At 39.3% G+C, this 15,567-nt stretch overlaps 1 protein-coding gene across 1 annotated transcript; it reads left to right on the top strand.

Annotated features, from left to right (window-relative positions):
- Window positions 1–997: 997 nt before the first annotated feature.
- LOC308298306 (uncharacterized protein) lies at window positions 998–3,960 on the top strand. The gene is made up of 4 exons (XM_080741881.1): window positions 998–1,080; window positions 1,416–1,569; window positions 1,660–1,763; window positions 2,344–3,960. The coding sequence occupies exons 1-4, from the start codon at window positions 1,004–1,006 to the stop codon at window positions 2,885–2,887; spliced, it is 879 nt and encodes a 292-aa protein (XP_080598007.1). The 5' UTR covers window positions 998–1,003; the 3' UTR covers window positions 2,888–3,960.
- Window positions 3,961–15,567: the final 11,607 nt, after the last annotated feature.

The following is a 15,567-nucleotide window of genomic DNA, read 5'->3' on the forward strand; positions in this document are numbered from 1 at the left end:
CTGATCGTAATATAGAACCCTATAAATCAAATTCAGAATCTAAAATGTCTAAAAAAAATCTTAAAACAAATCTAAAATCCACTAGTATCCAGGCTTAATATGATATAGCATTCATAATGCACCATGAGTGTGTGTGTGTGTGTGTGTGTGTGTGTGTGTGTGTGTGTGTGTGTGTGTGTGTGTGTGTGTGTGTGTGTGTGTGTGTGTGTGTGTGTGTGTGTGTGTGTGTGTGTGTGTGTGTGTGTGTGTGTTAAATTTGTATATTTGAAAAACCAGTAGAATTGAGAAAGGAGTGCTCGTTTTAGTTCACCTTATGGGCCTGGTGAATGCCAACCTGCCAAGACTGGTGGATGTTAACCTGCTACTATGGTTAAACCTAACCCTAATCCTAACCTCAGTAAAACTATGCCTAAACCTAAACCTAACCTCAGTAAAAACTATTCCTAAATATATAACCTGATAATTATGGGTAGTTCCCCGAAGGAGGCACGTCTTTCTCCACCTTGTGCCCAAAAACGAGCGCTCCTGTTCTAAATCTTACTGAATCTCTCTTATTTATTTATTTATTTACCTACCTACCTACCTACCAAATCTACCCTGCAGATGTTACGAGCAAGGCCAGATTGGCAGATTTTGGAATAAGCAGACGGCTGCCCAGAGGACAAACAACATATTCAACAAGCAGTGCAGGAACAAAATGCTGGAAGGCGAAGGAGACCATTACTGAAGACGGTGATGATGAACATGTACCGTATAAAAGAAGTGCTGACATCCAGGTCTGTTCTTATTCTACATGAGAACAATTTAATGAAAACAACACCTAGGCTACTGTTACTAAATGTTGATGTTCATTCTAAAGGTGGCTGGGATGTTGTTATATTACATCCTGTCAAGAGGATACCATCCATTTGGTACCTCAGCTAGATGTGAAGGGAACATTCTGGATGGAAGGTACAACCTGGACCGTGTTCCAGATGTCCTTGCCAAGGATCTCATCGAGAGGATGATCAATGAAGACCCAAAGAAAAGACCTACAGTGGAGGAATGCTTGGACCATCCCTACTTCTGGGAAGATGAAAAGTATGACTAACAGGCAAACATTTTCAGTACATACAGCATTATTGTTCTCAATGTTATTCTATCTACTTTGTACTTTTTTATAATTTTTAATCACTACCACAGCTTGTCTTTAACTATTAAGTCCTGTTGAAAGTAGCAGATCTACAAGCTCAATTGTGAATATTAGAGATATGCTATTTTTGAAGTGTTTTAAAATGTGTTCATCGAATTCTGGTATTTTTATTTTAGATCATTATTATTTTTGACACACACTCCGAGATATGACTGTCAGGTTTTGATCCAACAGTAAGTTTCACGTTTTTGGAACGCCATTTTTGTTTTGTAATTTCTGCCAGGAGAGTGGAGTTCTTGAAAGAGGTTGGAAATCTACTTGAGAAGTACTACAAAAACCCTGACCACAAGAAACACATTGATTTGTTGGACGTATATGCTCTCCAGTATGCTGAGATGGGACTATTCAACACATGGAAAGACAACATGGAAGACAAGGTAACTAAATCATCTTCTGAGGTTCACATGTGTATGTTTGTCCATTAGAAGTAGTGTAGTCCACAATGTTTAAGTTGTGTGTTTTTCTAGCTGCCACCCAAGGTGTTCCAGGAGATGGAGAGGAGAGGGAAGACAGGATACCCTGAGCATGGATTTGGATTCCTGCGTTTCATACACAATCTCCATGCGCACCAGTGAGTTGAACTGTACTACAATATAACTAAATGTAGCTGCTCCCATCCAGTACAAAAATATATACATTTATATTTTTGACACACACACACACACACACACACACACACACACACACACACACACACACACACACACACACACACACACACACACACACATCATCATCATCATTTAATTCATGAAGTTAACTTTATATAGAAATTGATATCATTATATGACTGGAACTGATAACTTGCTTCACACATTGTAGCGCAAAGACATGCATTTTATTTGTATTAATGTTTTATTGACTTTATAATAGACTACTGTTAGTTAGTGTTCAGTGGTAAATGGTGCTTTATCCAAGGCGCTTTACACATATTGTGCATTGCATTCACTCATTCACACACACACATTCACCATGCTTGGCCACCAACCTGCTCATCAGGAGCAACTAGGGGTTCAGAGTCTTGTTCAAGGACTCTTCCACACTGACTCTGGGGGAACCCAGGATCGAACAGGGAACCTTCCGGTTGCCAAGCGGCCGCTCTACCTCCTGAGCCACTGCCACCCAGTGATCACTGCTTTGTGTGTTTACAGTGCGGAGGCTGCTGCTGGCATCGACCTGATGGAGATGTTTCCTGGTCTGTTTGACTGTGTCTTCATGTTTGTCAAAGACCAAGGCTGGGACTCACAGATCACCCTGAAGAAGATGTCGAGGCCGACGTCCACACGTCTTCAGGACAGTGGAGCTTCTAGCTCTGATGGTGCCCTGGGTGAAGCCTCCTTTAAACCCCCTGCCCCAAAAAGACCCAGCACTAGCTCTGATGTTGCCCTGGGTGAAGACTCCTTTAAACCCCCTGCCCCAGAAAGACCCAGCACTAGCTCTGATGTTGCCCTGGGTGAAGCCTCCTTTCAGCCCCCTGCCCCAGAAAGACCCAGCACTAGCTCTGATGTTGCCCTGGGTGAAGCCTCCTTTCAGCCCCCTGCCCCAGAAAGACCCAGCACTAGCTCTGATGTTGCCCTGGGTGAAGACTCCTTTAAACCCCCTGCCCCAGAAAGACCCAGCACTAGCTCTGATGGTGCCCTGGGTGAAGACTCCTTTCTGCCCCCCGCCCCAAAAAGAGCCAAGACATCTGATTAATTAGGACTAAGTCCAATTTGGAAAAAAAAGCCTTATAGGCCTAAGTCTAGTTTTGAAAATTATTCTGTAGCAGTTAGAAACAAAAAATAAAAATAAAATAAAAATCATACTGTAATAAACAAAAATTGTTCCCGGCCTGAGGAGTGAATACACTTTAATGTGTACCTGTCCAGAATGGGTTAATGTAGACGTCATTTAACTCAACTCTGACAGCAGAGATATCCTCCATTGATGACTGTATTAAAACCACATGAACCTGATTTCCGACTCGAGCTCATCTCCGACTCCTTGAACCGACTGTGGTGCAGAGGGTTACAGAAAAGCTGCGTCACAAGAGACAGATCGCCATGTATTTCTATGACTCGACTGCGCGGGTCCTGCCGGAACTGGAGGTTGGCGAGACTGTGAGAATGAAGCCCCTGCCGGGTGACAATACTCCGTTATGGAGAGCCGGGACCTGTCTCGGAAAAGTAGCTTCTAGATCATACCCGGTGGACATTGATGGCTCCATCTATCGACGTAACCGGGTCGACCTGAGAGTAGCGGAGTCATCCGCTGCTCAGGCTATCTGCAGGACAGCTGTGGATCTGGACTGTGGGGCACACGAGTTGGAGCCGGCCCACAGTGGGGCTGCAGAGACCGTAGAGATGTCTCCAACTGTGGCCGAGCCAAGCCTTGTTAAGGTCACACCAAGGGCCTCTACCGGACTTCTAGGAGGAGGCAGACCAATCCTCCATGTGATAAATGGCAGAAAGGATCACTGTCAGCCAAGATGATATCCAAACACATTATGCCTTGTACTACAGCGTTGTCGAGAGGAAAGGCTTCCATGAGCCATGTTTTGGGACGAGCAGCTCATTTTGCCCTCTCGTCTCAACTGTGCAGCAAAAAAAAACGAAAGAAATCGACTCACAAATACTGAATCGATTAACATCCCTAGTCCTAGGAGAGCCATGCGGTGCTGCGCTCAACTAAGACTAAGGTTTTTTCTTTTTCTTTTATTTCAGGGATTTAAAGCCAGGTCATTTTAAACTGAACTGAGAGCCGCCCTGTGGAGTGTTTTTGTTCATTCGACTGCCATATTTGACTAAATAATAACATTACTATTTAATCGCATTAACACCACGCCACAGGTGTTCAATTATTTATGATGAATAATCAGTGCATTTACTGTACAACAGCACTGAATGAAATCAATGAATTAAAATACATATTCTTGTGTACAGATGTCATCTTTTTTCATATATTTAAAAACTAAAAGGCATACATTTTGATATTGTATGAAGATATCTAAAGATGTATTTAAATTGACGCTGTCAGCAGGTTGAAACCTTGTATGTCTAAAACCTTAACTTTTTTTATAATTTTAAGAAATAGTGAAAATAGCAGATCTTGTAAAGATCTGCTCACTAGTTGTGTATGTACAGTAGAAGTAGAGCTTTATTATTTTCACAAAGAAATACAAAGTTTAAATGTAGAGATATGAGGTTTCTGCCTTGCAACAACCATATATTAAAGGACTTTTTCTTTTCTTTTTTCAGATATTTAACCACTTGAACCGTCAATACTTAATAAACTTGACCTTTCACTCTGTACTCAGTCTGCTCTTTTCCCCCTCTACACCAAACCTCTTTGCCGAAAATAGCCGATCTACAAGCTCACAACGCCTTGCAGCGCGAGGCGTTGTGAGCTTGTAGATCTGCAATGTTTGACAAAAGTTCTCAGAATATGGACACTGGGGTTAATATAAAAGAGAAAAAAGGTTTCTATCACACAAAGATTTGAAGGACCCCCTGTAGTAACTCTGACTGGGGTCCCCGACCCCTGTTGAACACCCCTGAATTAGAGAAAAGAAAAGATGAGTGTTAAAATGTTTTCATTTCCAGCTTTCTATCGTTTGAGCCATTTTAAAGATTTTGATTTCAGTGGGTGGATTTCTTTATCACTATTTACAGTAACACTACTAAACTACATAAGTCACATCTGCCCATGGTAGATTCTTGGGAATGGGAATCTTGGGAATGGGCTTATTGTGTCTAAAAAGACATATTTAGCCACTTGTACGCATGCCCCCACCCAGGGACAAAATTATTAAAATGGCTAAAACAATAGAAAGCAGTATTAAATTAAAACATTTTAACACTCGTCTTTTCTTTTCTCTAATTAGTGGCCAAGGCCACGAACTGGCAAAAGGCCACTCATTGTTATTGGACTTCATCATTACTATTATTATTATTCTTCCGCCACTTTTGCTCTAGCGGCTAGACCGTGCAGTCGCTTTTTACGAAACTGGGCAGTATGGCAGAGGACTATGCCAAACGGCTAAAACGCGAAGCTCGCAACAATCGGCCAAAGGGTGGCGCTGTAGGAAGCCTTCAAAAGTGCAAACTTTGAACTGGTGTAGCTCATGCCCTGTTTCAGGTACAGCAATGAAACCTGTATACACTTATGCGTCTCCTCATGCCGAACAACTTTTACACTCTGACTTTTGACCTCTGACCTTTACTTCTCCCACAATTTTGAATTATATGAAAAACAGTAAAAATGTATCTCCTCCTGGGATTTTCGCGTAATGTGCGCGAAACTTTTTTTACATGAACTTTGGACCAATACGGTCTGAAAACTTAGGCGGATTTTCTTTAAAGCGAAACATTATTTTTTAATAATTCACTCAATGTTGCAGTTTTATGCAAATTATTCTTCTGCCTCTAAATCATACATGCAAAGTCACACGTTCATGGCATTTGGCAAATATGTAGAGGGTTAGTCCAAATATCACTGAAAGCAATCTTACTCCAATTGGCCAAAGGGGGGCGCTATACGAAGCGTTTGAAAACTCAAACTTTAAAGGGGCATAAGTCATGCCTCGTTTCGTTTGAAGACATGCAACTTGCTTACACGCGTGCCTTGACTCAAGCGGAAGACATCTGTGTCTTTGTTAAGTAAGCTCCGCCCTTAGATTTTCCGCCAATTTGAGCAGTTTGTAAAACACTTAAACCCGCTTTTATTCCGGAACTTTTGCGTCACGTGCACAGAACTGTTTTTACATGAACTTTGGACTAATATCTAAAGATCTGTCAGATCGGATTTTTTAAACATTGAAACATGCTTTTTTAATAATTCAATCAACATTGCAAGTTGTATGCAAATTATTCTTCTGCCTCTAAAACATACATGCAAAGTAAAATTTTCATGATGAACTACTGTAGAGGGTTAGTCCAAACATTGCTGAAACCAATCTTACCCCAATTGGCCAAAGGGGGGCACTATATCATTTTGAAAGAAGGCGTCAAGTACATTACATGAAACTTTTTCTTTTTTCTTTTCTTTTTTTTAAAATGACAGGTCCATTATGTGTGGCTGCTGTAGTGTAGTGGTCAGTGCCTGTGCCTGGTATACGGATGGTTGTCAGTTCAAATCCCACCTCGGGTTGAGTTGATGTTAACATCCTGGATGCCCATGGCATGTGCATATGTCAAACTCTTTAATGTTGACACGTCTGATCTAACTCCAGATCACGTTCATGTTTAAAATGAGCCCCACAACTACTGTAGATTTACATGAAACTTTTTCTTTTTTCTTTTCTTTTTTTTTTAAATGACAGGTCCAAAATGTGTGACTGCCGTAGTGTAGTGGTCAGTGCCTGTGCCTGGTATACGGATGGTTGGCAGTTCAAACCCCACGTTGGGTTGAGTTGATGTTAACATCCTGGATGCCCATGGCATGTGCATATGTCAAACTCTTTAATGTTGACACGTCTGATCTAACTCCAGATCACGTTCATGTTTAAAATGAGCCCTTCTCTACCGGCTGTTTTTTTCGGTTTTGAGTAAAAGAAAATATGATCACTCGAAAATGTCAGAAATACTCAGATTACATTTACTCAGATTGATTTCACCCCAAGCCTCCAAAATATAAAAAATAAATCAATAAAATCAAGGCACTCAGCCTACATAGAACTTTTTTTTTAAACAAACATGGTTAACAGATCCTGTGGCTGCCTAGTGTAGTGGTCAGGGCATATGCCTTTCATGCAGAAGGTCGTTGGATCGAATCCAGCTTGGGGTTTAAATTAGCATAATACCATGACATTTGGTAGACTTTACAGTTTGGTTCCTTGAACAATGTCTGATATGGAGCTTTCCTATAAATGTCCCCCAACCCACCTTGATGCGTATTTTAATATCCGCCATTACTAAATAATGTATTTTGCATCATAAATCCTGAAACAAGCATTATAATACAAACTGTCATGTCTACACCTATGTTGTGATTTCCAAGGATTGCAATGAAATCATGTACCAGCTCCAGTGGCCTAGTGGTTTGAGTGTCTGCCCTGAGACTAGGAGATCCGGGTTCAAACCCGGGTCGCGTCATACCAAAGATTCTAAAAAATGGGACCCAGTGCCTCCCTGCTTGAAACTCAGCATCAAGGGTTGGATTGGGGGTAACTCCCTGCGACATACTAGCATCATGATGTACTTGTACATCAAGCTGCCTTACGCTACAGAAACAGGAGATAGGCTCCCGCCCTATGAGATTCATAGCCTGGCTGATTCATATGGTCTTCATAGCTCAGCAAGGCTTACTATGTACATCATCAAACTGTGCATAGTATCACAGTTTCTTTATGTCTGTTGCATATAGGCCTACAGTCTTTTGCATACATGTTGTGTAGAGGCCAATTTGTGCTTTTACCTATAACCACCGATTAGTGTAAAACTTTGTATGCACACTTCCCAGAGGCCAAGGAAAAACCTGTGCCCTGCATTTTTCACATCTGCCATTTATAGCGCCACCAGAAGGCCGACTTACAGTATGTAAAACACATTCTTCGATATTACTCCTTCAGATTTTATCCGAAAATCACACAAATCAGTACACAGTAGTCTCTACAGTGATGTAATCATGACAGATTTGTCAGATATCATATTCTATCTAATTGGCTAACATTGAATTCCAAGGTTTGCAGGATTGCTCCTTTTTGAACAAAATGTCTCAAATCATGAACGTAGCCTGCTATGTGTGTGAAATTTTGCACACACATTCCCACTAGGCCAAGGAACAGATGCCACCCTTCTCACATTGGCCTGTTATAGCGCCACCAGTGGGTCAATTTTTGCAAAACACATTTTTGGAACAAAATGCTTAAAATCCCGCATGCAGCGTACGATTGACGTGAAAGGCCCAAGAACACGTGGAACCCTTTTCACTTTGGCCTATTATAGAGTCACCACTAGGCCAAAAAAAACCTACCTGACCTGCCGGAGTCCTGTTCGGAAGAACACTGCTTCTAGTTTTTCTTTGATGTCTTCTTTGCTTTCCCTTGATGCCTTTTTGCTTTCCTGCTTTTTATGCCTTGGCCACTTTATCGCTGCTTGCAGCTATATTTACAATTTAAAATATGAAAAAAGTTGTCCCTCAACTATAATTAAAGCCATCTATCTGGTAATGTTTTATTTAAACAAGATTTACTTTTAGAGTAATATTGTCGTTGATATTTGTAGAATTAAATATTGGTCTCAGACTGTAAGAAGACATTGATGTACGTCACATAGAATTATGTTTTATATGATATAATTATGTACGTCACATAGAATTATGTTTTATATGATATAATTATGTACGTCACATAGAATTATGTTTTATATGATATAATTATGTACGTCACATAGAATTATGTTTTATATGATATAATTATGTACGTCACATAGAATTATGTTTTATATGATATAATTATGTACGTCACATAGAATTATGTGTTATATGATATAATTATGTACGTCACATAGAATTATGTGTTATATGATATAATTATGTACGTCACATAGAATTATGTTTTATATGATATGCACATCACATCAAAGCTTGTGGAAATACTCAAGTAAAGTAAAAGTACCTCAGAGTTGTACTTCAGTACATTGCTTGAGTAAATGTACTTAAGTTACTTTCCACCACTGATTGTGTGTAAATATATAAACTAACAATAAAACATTTCCTCAGGAATCATGAATGTCTTCAACATCAAGTCGATCATCTACAGTGGAGTTTGTTTTGGCCTGTCCTTTAGCACCACCTTCAGGCCTGGACTAGATATGACACCTACATGCTTGTGTGTAAAGTGAACCATGAAAACAGATCTGTAGAGAAATGAATCCTCTTCCAGTGGATGTGTTTAATACAGTGAGTAGCAGAGGTTCATCTGACTGATAATGTCCTTCTGATGATTTGATTTTCTATATTTTTTATCCCACAATTTTGTAACCCATTTTTCCCCCAGTGCCAATTGCCTAAGCTGTAATCCTGGGCTCTGCTTTCCCTCTGCCAACCTGGGGAGAGTCCTGAACTGAGATCATGCTTCCTTCAGTGCATGAGGAGTGAGCAAGCCGCTTCTGTCCACCTGACGGGGGGGGGGGGGGGGGGGCTTCCCCAGTTGGACGTAGCGCGTGGAAGGAACACGTTATTCCAACCAGTTCCAATCAAAAGAAAACATCACTACAGCATTCCACTGATGAAGGTGGCAAGTCAGCACAGCCCTCTGGAAAGAAATGCTGCCCCCTACTGTACTAATCTCTTCTAGGGGTCCCTGGCACAAACACACTATGTTGAAATGGGGCTCCAGTCCACAGCCCCTAATGTGGGGGTCCTTGACATGTAAACATATCAGAATGGCAACATGCAGTATGTGACACAGTAACCAACACCCATCTGCATGTTCTAACTGAAACCTGTCAACACATAGACGAGATGCAAGGAGAGAGGAGAGCTCTTGTAACGTTTGATTGATTTAATGTTTTATTAACAGAAGTTAAAAGGATGACACAATAAGCACTAAAGGCTTGTTTCCATTATGGTCTGGTATTTAAACAGTCATATATACATTCTACTTTGTACAATAATAGGCTTCAACTAGAAATACTGTTCCTTCGAAACAGTGTGGGCTCGCTTCCAACCCAACAAATAGGATACTGTACTGTACAGTACCTTACAGTATTGTACTGTACCTTACTGTACTGTACTGCACCTTACTGTACTGTACTGTACTGTACTGTACTGTACGGTACTGTACTGTACTGTAACGTACTGTACTTTACTGTACTCTACTGTACTGTACCTTACTGTACTTTACTGTACTCTACTGTAACTTACTGTACTTTACCGTACTCTACTGTACTGTACCTTACTGTACTTTACTGTACTCTAATGTACCTTACTGTACTGTACCTTACTGCACTGTACTTTACTGTACTCTACTGTACCTTACTGTACTGTACTGTACCTTACTGTACTATACTATACTGTACTCTACTGTACCGTACTGTACCTTACTGTACTGTACTCTACTGTACCTTACTATACTGTACTTTACTGTACTCTACTGTACTTTACTGTACTCTACTGTACTCTACTGTACCTTACTGTACTTTATTGTACTTTACTGTACTCTACTGTACTTTACTGTACTCTACTGTACCTTACTGTATTGTTTTGTACTTTACTGTACCTTACTGTACTGTATGTGTTCTAGAGGTGTATATTGAGTGCATATACTGTAGGTTAACAATCCCAGATCACATCTGTCCTCCACTATGTCTATAACCAAGGCGTTCTTCTATGTGGCCACTCCAGACTGAGGAGTGGAGCATGACTTTTATTGTGTTTGTGGATCTGATTTGAAAATGCATTGGTTGTGATATCTCCCCAACCAACAACAACCACTAATACGGCTGAGTGTCCCTGCGGGTTCTAGGATATATACTGTAAATCCCATTGCCCGGGATCCTAAAACCTTATTATTTTTAAGTAATATTTCTAAAACACTACAAAACATGTCTCAAAGACAAATACAAGCAAACGTCTCCACAGTAACACAGTAACAGTTGTTTGTGTGTGTGCGTGCGTGCGTGCGTGCGTGCGTGTGCGTGCACATTGTAGATCAACTTCATAGCAGTATTAAGTGGTCCATCTATGTTTTTTTATTAATAATAAAATCTGCAAAGTAACAAGTAACTGAAGCTGTCAAATGCTGTATTTATAGTAGAGTATAAGTAACAAAAATGGAAAGTAAAGTAAAAGTACCTCAAAATTGTACTGTAGTTACAAGTACTTGTATATACTTGAGTAAATGTACTTAGTTACTTTGCAGCACCACAGAACAGCCAATGACAGCCAAGCCTTTAATCACAGCTGTGTAATCAGTAGAGTGGAGAGGGACATTTATTTATAGTTTTAACTATAACTATAGTTTTATACATCACACAGCTTAGATATTTGGATCAAATCAGAGAGCAGACCTGTGTGAACGCATTGATATAAATAGCATATCTGAAGTGTGAACATTACAGCCACAGCGCCTTAACATAAACATGGCTTTCCTCTGTCTACACTCTCTCCCCACTCACTAAACCCATTGGAAATGCATTGGGTGCTTAAAGTTAAACATTTTTATTTTTTTATAATTATACTACAAAACATTTCAAAAAGAAAAATACAAGCACACGTGTCCTCAGTAAGCTGAACACATAAAAATTTGAATGGTGTTGAAAGGTCTAAGCGTTTAGGAGATGAATCGCGCCAAAGTTTTGAGGAGATACACATATAGCTATAAATAAACAAACAAATAAATAATGAAGATAACATACGTGTGCTCGCCTTCCAGGCGAGCCCACAATAATAGGCTACACCAACCTCCTCTCACCCTAAAATCGTACAAATAGCATGGGTCACAACTAGATAGATAGATAGATAGATAGATACCTTTATTATCCCAAGGGGGAAATTCAGTTGTCCAGTTGTAGCACAGCAGTATACAGCTATTTACAAAGTTACAGAGAAGTAAGAAAAAAGATAGATAAGAGGAAAAAAACAAGAGCAGTACAGTACCAATAAAGAGAAGGTGCATGAAAGCTAAAAGTATCAAGTACATTTTGTACAAAACATAAATAATGCACTTTAGTAGCTGTTAATGTTAGATTTGAGAACAGATAATCACATCAGTAACGGCATCAGCTGTGCAGCTGATTAGACAGACTGACAGAGTCTCACAGCAGCAGCAGAGCTGTTGAGACTGCAGTAGGCTAAGCTAAGCTGCTAGCACAGTTTGCACAGCAAGTTCACAGAGGTAGTAAGAATGCAACACAAACTAAAACACCTCCATGAATTCAAGGAATAAATTGTCCTCCTGTGTTAACTGTGCAGTGAATAGGATGGGGTAGGTCTTTATCCTCCTGTGTTAACTGTACAGTGAATAGGATGGGGTAGGTCTTTATCCTCCTGTGTTAACTGTACAGCTGAATAGGATGGGGTAGGTCTTTATCCTCCTGTGTTAACTGTACAGCTGAATAGGATGGGGTAGGTCTTTATCCTCCTGTGTTAACTGTACAGTGAATAGGATGGGGTAGGTCTTTATCCTCCTGTGTTAACTGTACAGTGAATAGGATGGGTTAGGTCTTTATCCTACTGTGTTAACTGTACAGCTGAATAGGATGGGGTAGGTCTTTATCCTCCTGTGTTAACTGTACAGCTGAATAGGATGGGGTAGGTCTTTATCCTCCTGTGTTAACTGTGCAGCTGAATAGGATGGGGTAGGTCTTTATCCTCCTGTGTTAACTGTACAGTGAATAGGATGGGGTAGGTCTTTACGCTCCTGTATTTTAACACCAGTTATTATGATGGTACTTGTGTTGGAGAGATATTTTCTGAGGTGGTGCTTGGTGTAAAAAGGATGAGAACCACTGCTCTAACAATGAATAAATACTATATCAGAACCACTGCTCTAACAATGAATAAATACTATATCAGAACGGTAGCTTGACGAGGACTACTGTAACCTATAGACAACTGTTACTTAACGTAACTGGAACTATAGTTGTACTGACTCTGACCTCTAAGGACTTTTCCAGGGAGGGTTTCATGAAGTATTCATGAAGCGTATTGCTGTTTACAGTTTACAGTTTACAGTTTAGGCATTTAGCAGACGCTTTTAATCCAAAGCAACTTACAAAAAAGCAGAATAATACATCACTATAATAAACAAGATAACATGTCAGAATATCAACAACAATATAGCATATGCATATGAATATCAATCTAAAAAACAATATAATCAGTAAATCAGTAATCATGGTCATTGAGTGTTTCATTAGTGCTAAGGGTTTTGCTGTGTCACCCTTTCTTGTTTTTCTTTTTGGTGTGATATTTGAACATTTGTACACTTTTGTTTTGGAAAAAAGAAGAAAAAAAAGATAGTAAGTACGAAAGCTGAGAGGGAGACGGCGTAGATGGAGCAATTCATAACCCATTTTTCAAAATTGGTTTAAAAGTCAAGTGTAATTATTGTTATTATTTCTATGGCCATTTCTGAACTTTTGTCTACTTCCTTACCTTCTTCACTTTCTACTTTTTCCAAATGATGGCTTTGAACTTTACAAAGCATACAAGATAATTAGAGACAGTGAGAAGAATTGTCACATTGACATCATCCACCGGTCAGTATTCATTTGCTTAATGTCAGTGTTAATAGAGCTGCGAAGTTTGACGTCATTTACACATCCTACCTGGTTCCAAGCTCACAACGTGCCTATGTAAATCGGCTATTTGAAGTATTTTAAAATGTTTTTCAAAATAGTAAAGAGAACAAAGGCAAAGAAGTTTATAGCGATAAGGGATAGAGCTGAGAATCTCAACGAAAGACACTGTTGTCTACATGAGAAGAAAGAGACACTGGTGTCTACATATTGACAAGAAAGAGACAGAAAGGAGAAAGTGGTACAGTCACCTGGGGCATTAAGGCCACTGTGGCCTCGGGTCATGCCGTTGTTTTGAGGGGCACAAGGCCAAACTGAGGGGCAATGGCGGCCATGGCCTTCATGGCCTCCCTGAAATTCCTGCCCTGGTTGGTAGTATTGAGTATTATTGGGTTGTGTTATTGAGTATTATTGGGTTGTGTTGGTAGTATTGAGTATTATTGGGTTGTGTTGGTAGTATTGAGTATTATTGGGTTGTGTTGGTAGTATTGAGTATTATTGGGTTGTGTTGGTAGTATTGAGTATTATTGGGTTGTGTTGATAGTATTGAGCATTATTGGGTTGTGTTGATAGTATTGAGTATTATTAGGTTGTGTTGGTAGTAGGTCCTATTGAGTATTATTGGGTTGTGTTGGTAGTATTGAGTATTATTGGGTTGTGTTGATAGTATTGAGTATTATTGGGTTGTGTTGATAGTATTGAGTATTATTGGGTTGTGTTGATAGTATTGAGTATTATTGGGTTGTGTGTTGATAGTATTGAGTATTATTGGGTTGTGTGTTGATAGTATTGAGTATTATTGGTTTGTGTTGATAGTATTGAGTATTATTGGGTTGTGTGTTGATAGTATTGAGTATTATTGGGTTGTGTGTTGATAGTATTGAGTATTATTGGTTTGTGTTGATAGTATTGAGTATTATTGGGTTGTGTGTTGATAGTATTGAGTATTATTGGTTTGTGTTGATAGTATTGAGTATTATTGGGTTGTGTGTTGATAGTATTGAGTATTATTGGGTTGTGTGTTGATAGTATTGAGTATTATTGGGTTGTGTGTTGATAGTATTGAGTATTTTGCTACATGGCGTTGAGATACTTGTGTAGCACTGACTAGCATTGACTTTTTATGAACACTTTTGTTTGGCACTGTATTGATAAGTTGCTATTCGTGTTGTGACACTTGTCACAACACTTGTGACACTTATGAGCTTTGACTGTTTTTGTCACTTTATATTCCTCTTTTTATTGTGCCTTGCTCTTTTTATTGTACACAGTACAGTACTTGTTCTTAACTTCCTTTTTGTAACTTTGTAAACCTTAAACTGCTGTGCTGTGACAGAATTTCCCCCTTGGGATAATAAAGGTATACTATATCTAATATAGAGCTGTTTAACTATTATTTCTGACTAGGGCAGTTGTCCTGTCCAATTCATTATGGTTTGTGTGTTTAATATATTGTGTGTTAAACTAATTTATATTTAACGTGTGTTGGTGTTTGCAATAAAACTACTTTTGACTTTCATCATTGACTGATTATTGTTGCAGTCACTGTAGTGCAGTGCAGTACCCAATTTGGTCAGAGGGTGACATCACAATGCAGCATCCTGATATGCATGGCAAAAGCAGATAAATTATAATTATACAAGATATTTGTAAATTTGCCATTAGAAGTAATAACAGAGCTGTAGAACATTTAGATGTTTTAAATAAATAATTTATGATCACCATAGCATTGTTTTCATTAATTATAAATAACACACAGCATGTTGTTAACAATCAATTACTTTGGGATTGAAGATTTGGTTTGATCATGGCTCAGTATCTGACAGAGCTTTAGACTAATCCTATGGTTTTCTTTTTTTTTAGATTTGTTTTTGGGCTTTTATGCCTTTATTGATAGGACAGTAGACTGACAGGTCTTTATTGATAGGACAGTAGACTGACAGCTCTTTATTGATAGGACAGTAGACTGAATGGTCTTTATTGATAGGACAGTAGACTGATAGGTCTTTATTGATAGGACAGTAGACTGACAGCTCTTTATTGATAGGACAGTAGACTGACAGGTCTTTATTGATAGGACAGTAGACTGACAGGTCTTTATTGATAGGACAGTAGACTGACAGGTCTTTATTGATAGGACAGTAGACTTACAGG

This window comes from Nannobrachium achirus, assembly GCF_963921795.1.
Source record: "Nannobrachium achirus genome assembly, chromosome: 14".
Lineage (NCBI taxonomy): Eukaryota > Metazoa > Chordata > Actinopteri > Myctophiformes > Myctophidae > Nannobrachium > Nannobrachium achirus.

Excerpts from the sequence above, each read along its gene's own strand:
- LOC308298306 (XM_080741881.1), top strand. The coding sequence starts at position 1,004 with ATGATCAATGAAGACCCAAAGAAAAGACCTACAGTGGAGGAATGCTTG. Across the intron at positions 1,570-1,659 it reads AAGACAACATGGAAGACAAG|CTGCCACCCAAGGTGTTCCA; the intron begins GTAACTAAATCA and ends GTGTTTTTCTAG. Across the intron at positions 1,764-2,343 it reads CACAATCTCCATGCGCACCA|TGCGGAGGCTGCTGCTGGCA; the intron begins GTGAGTTGAACT and ends GTGTGTTTACAG.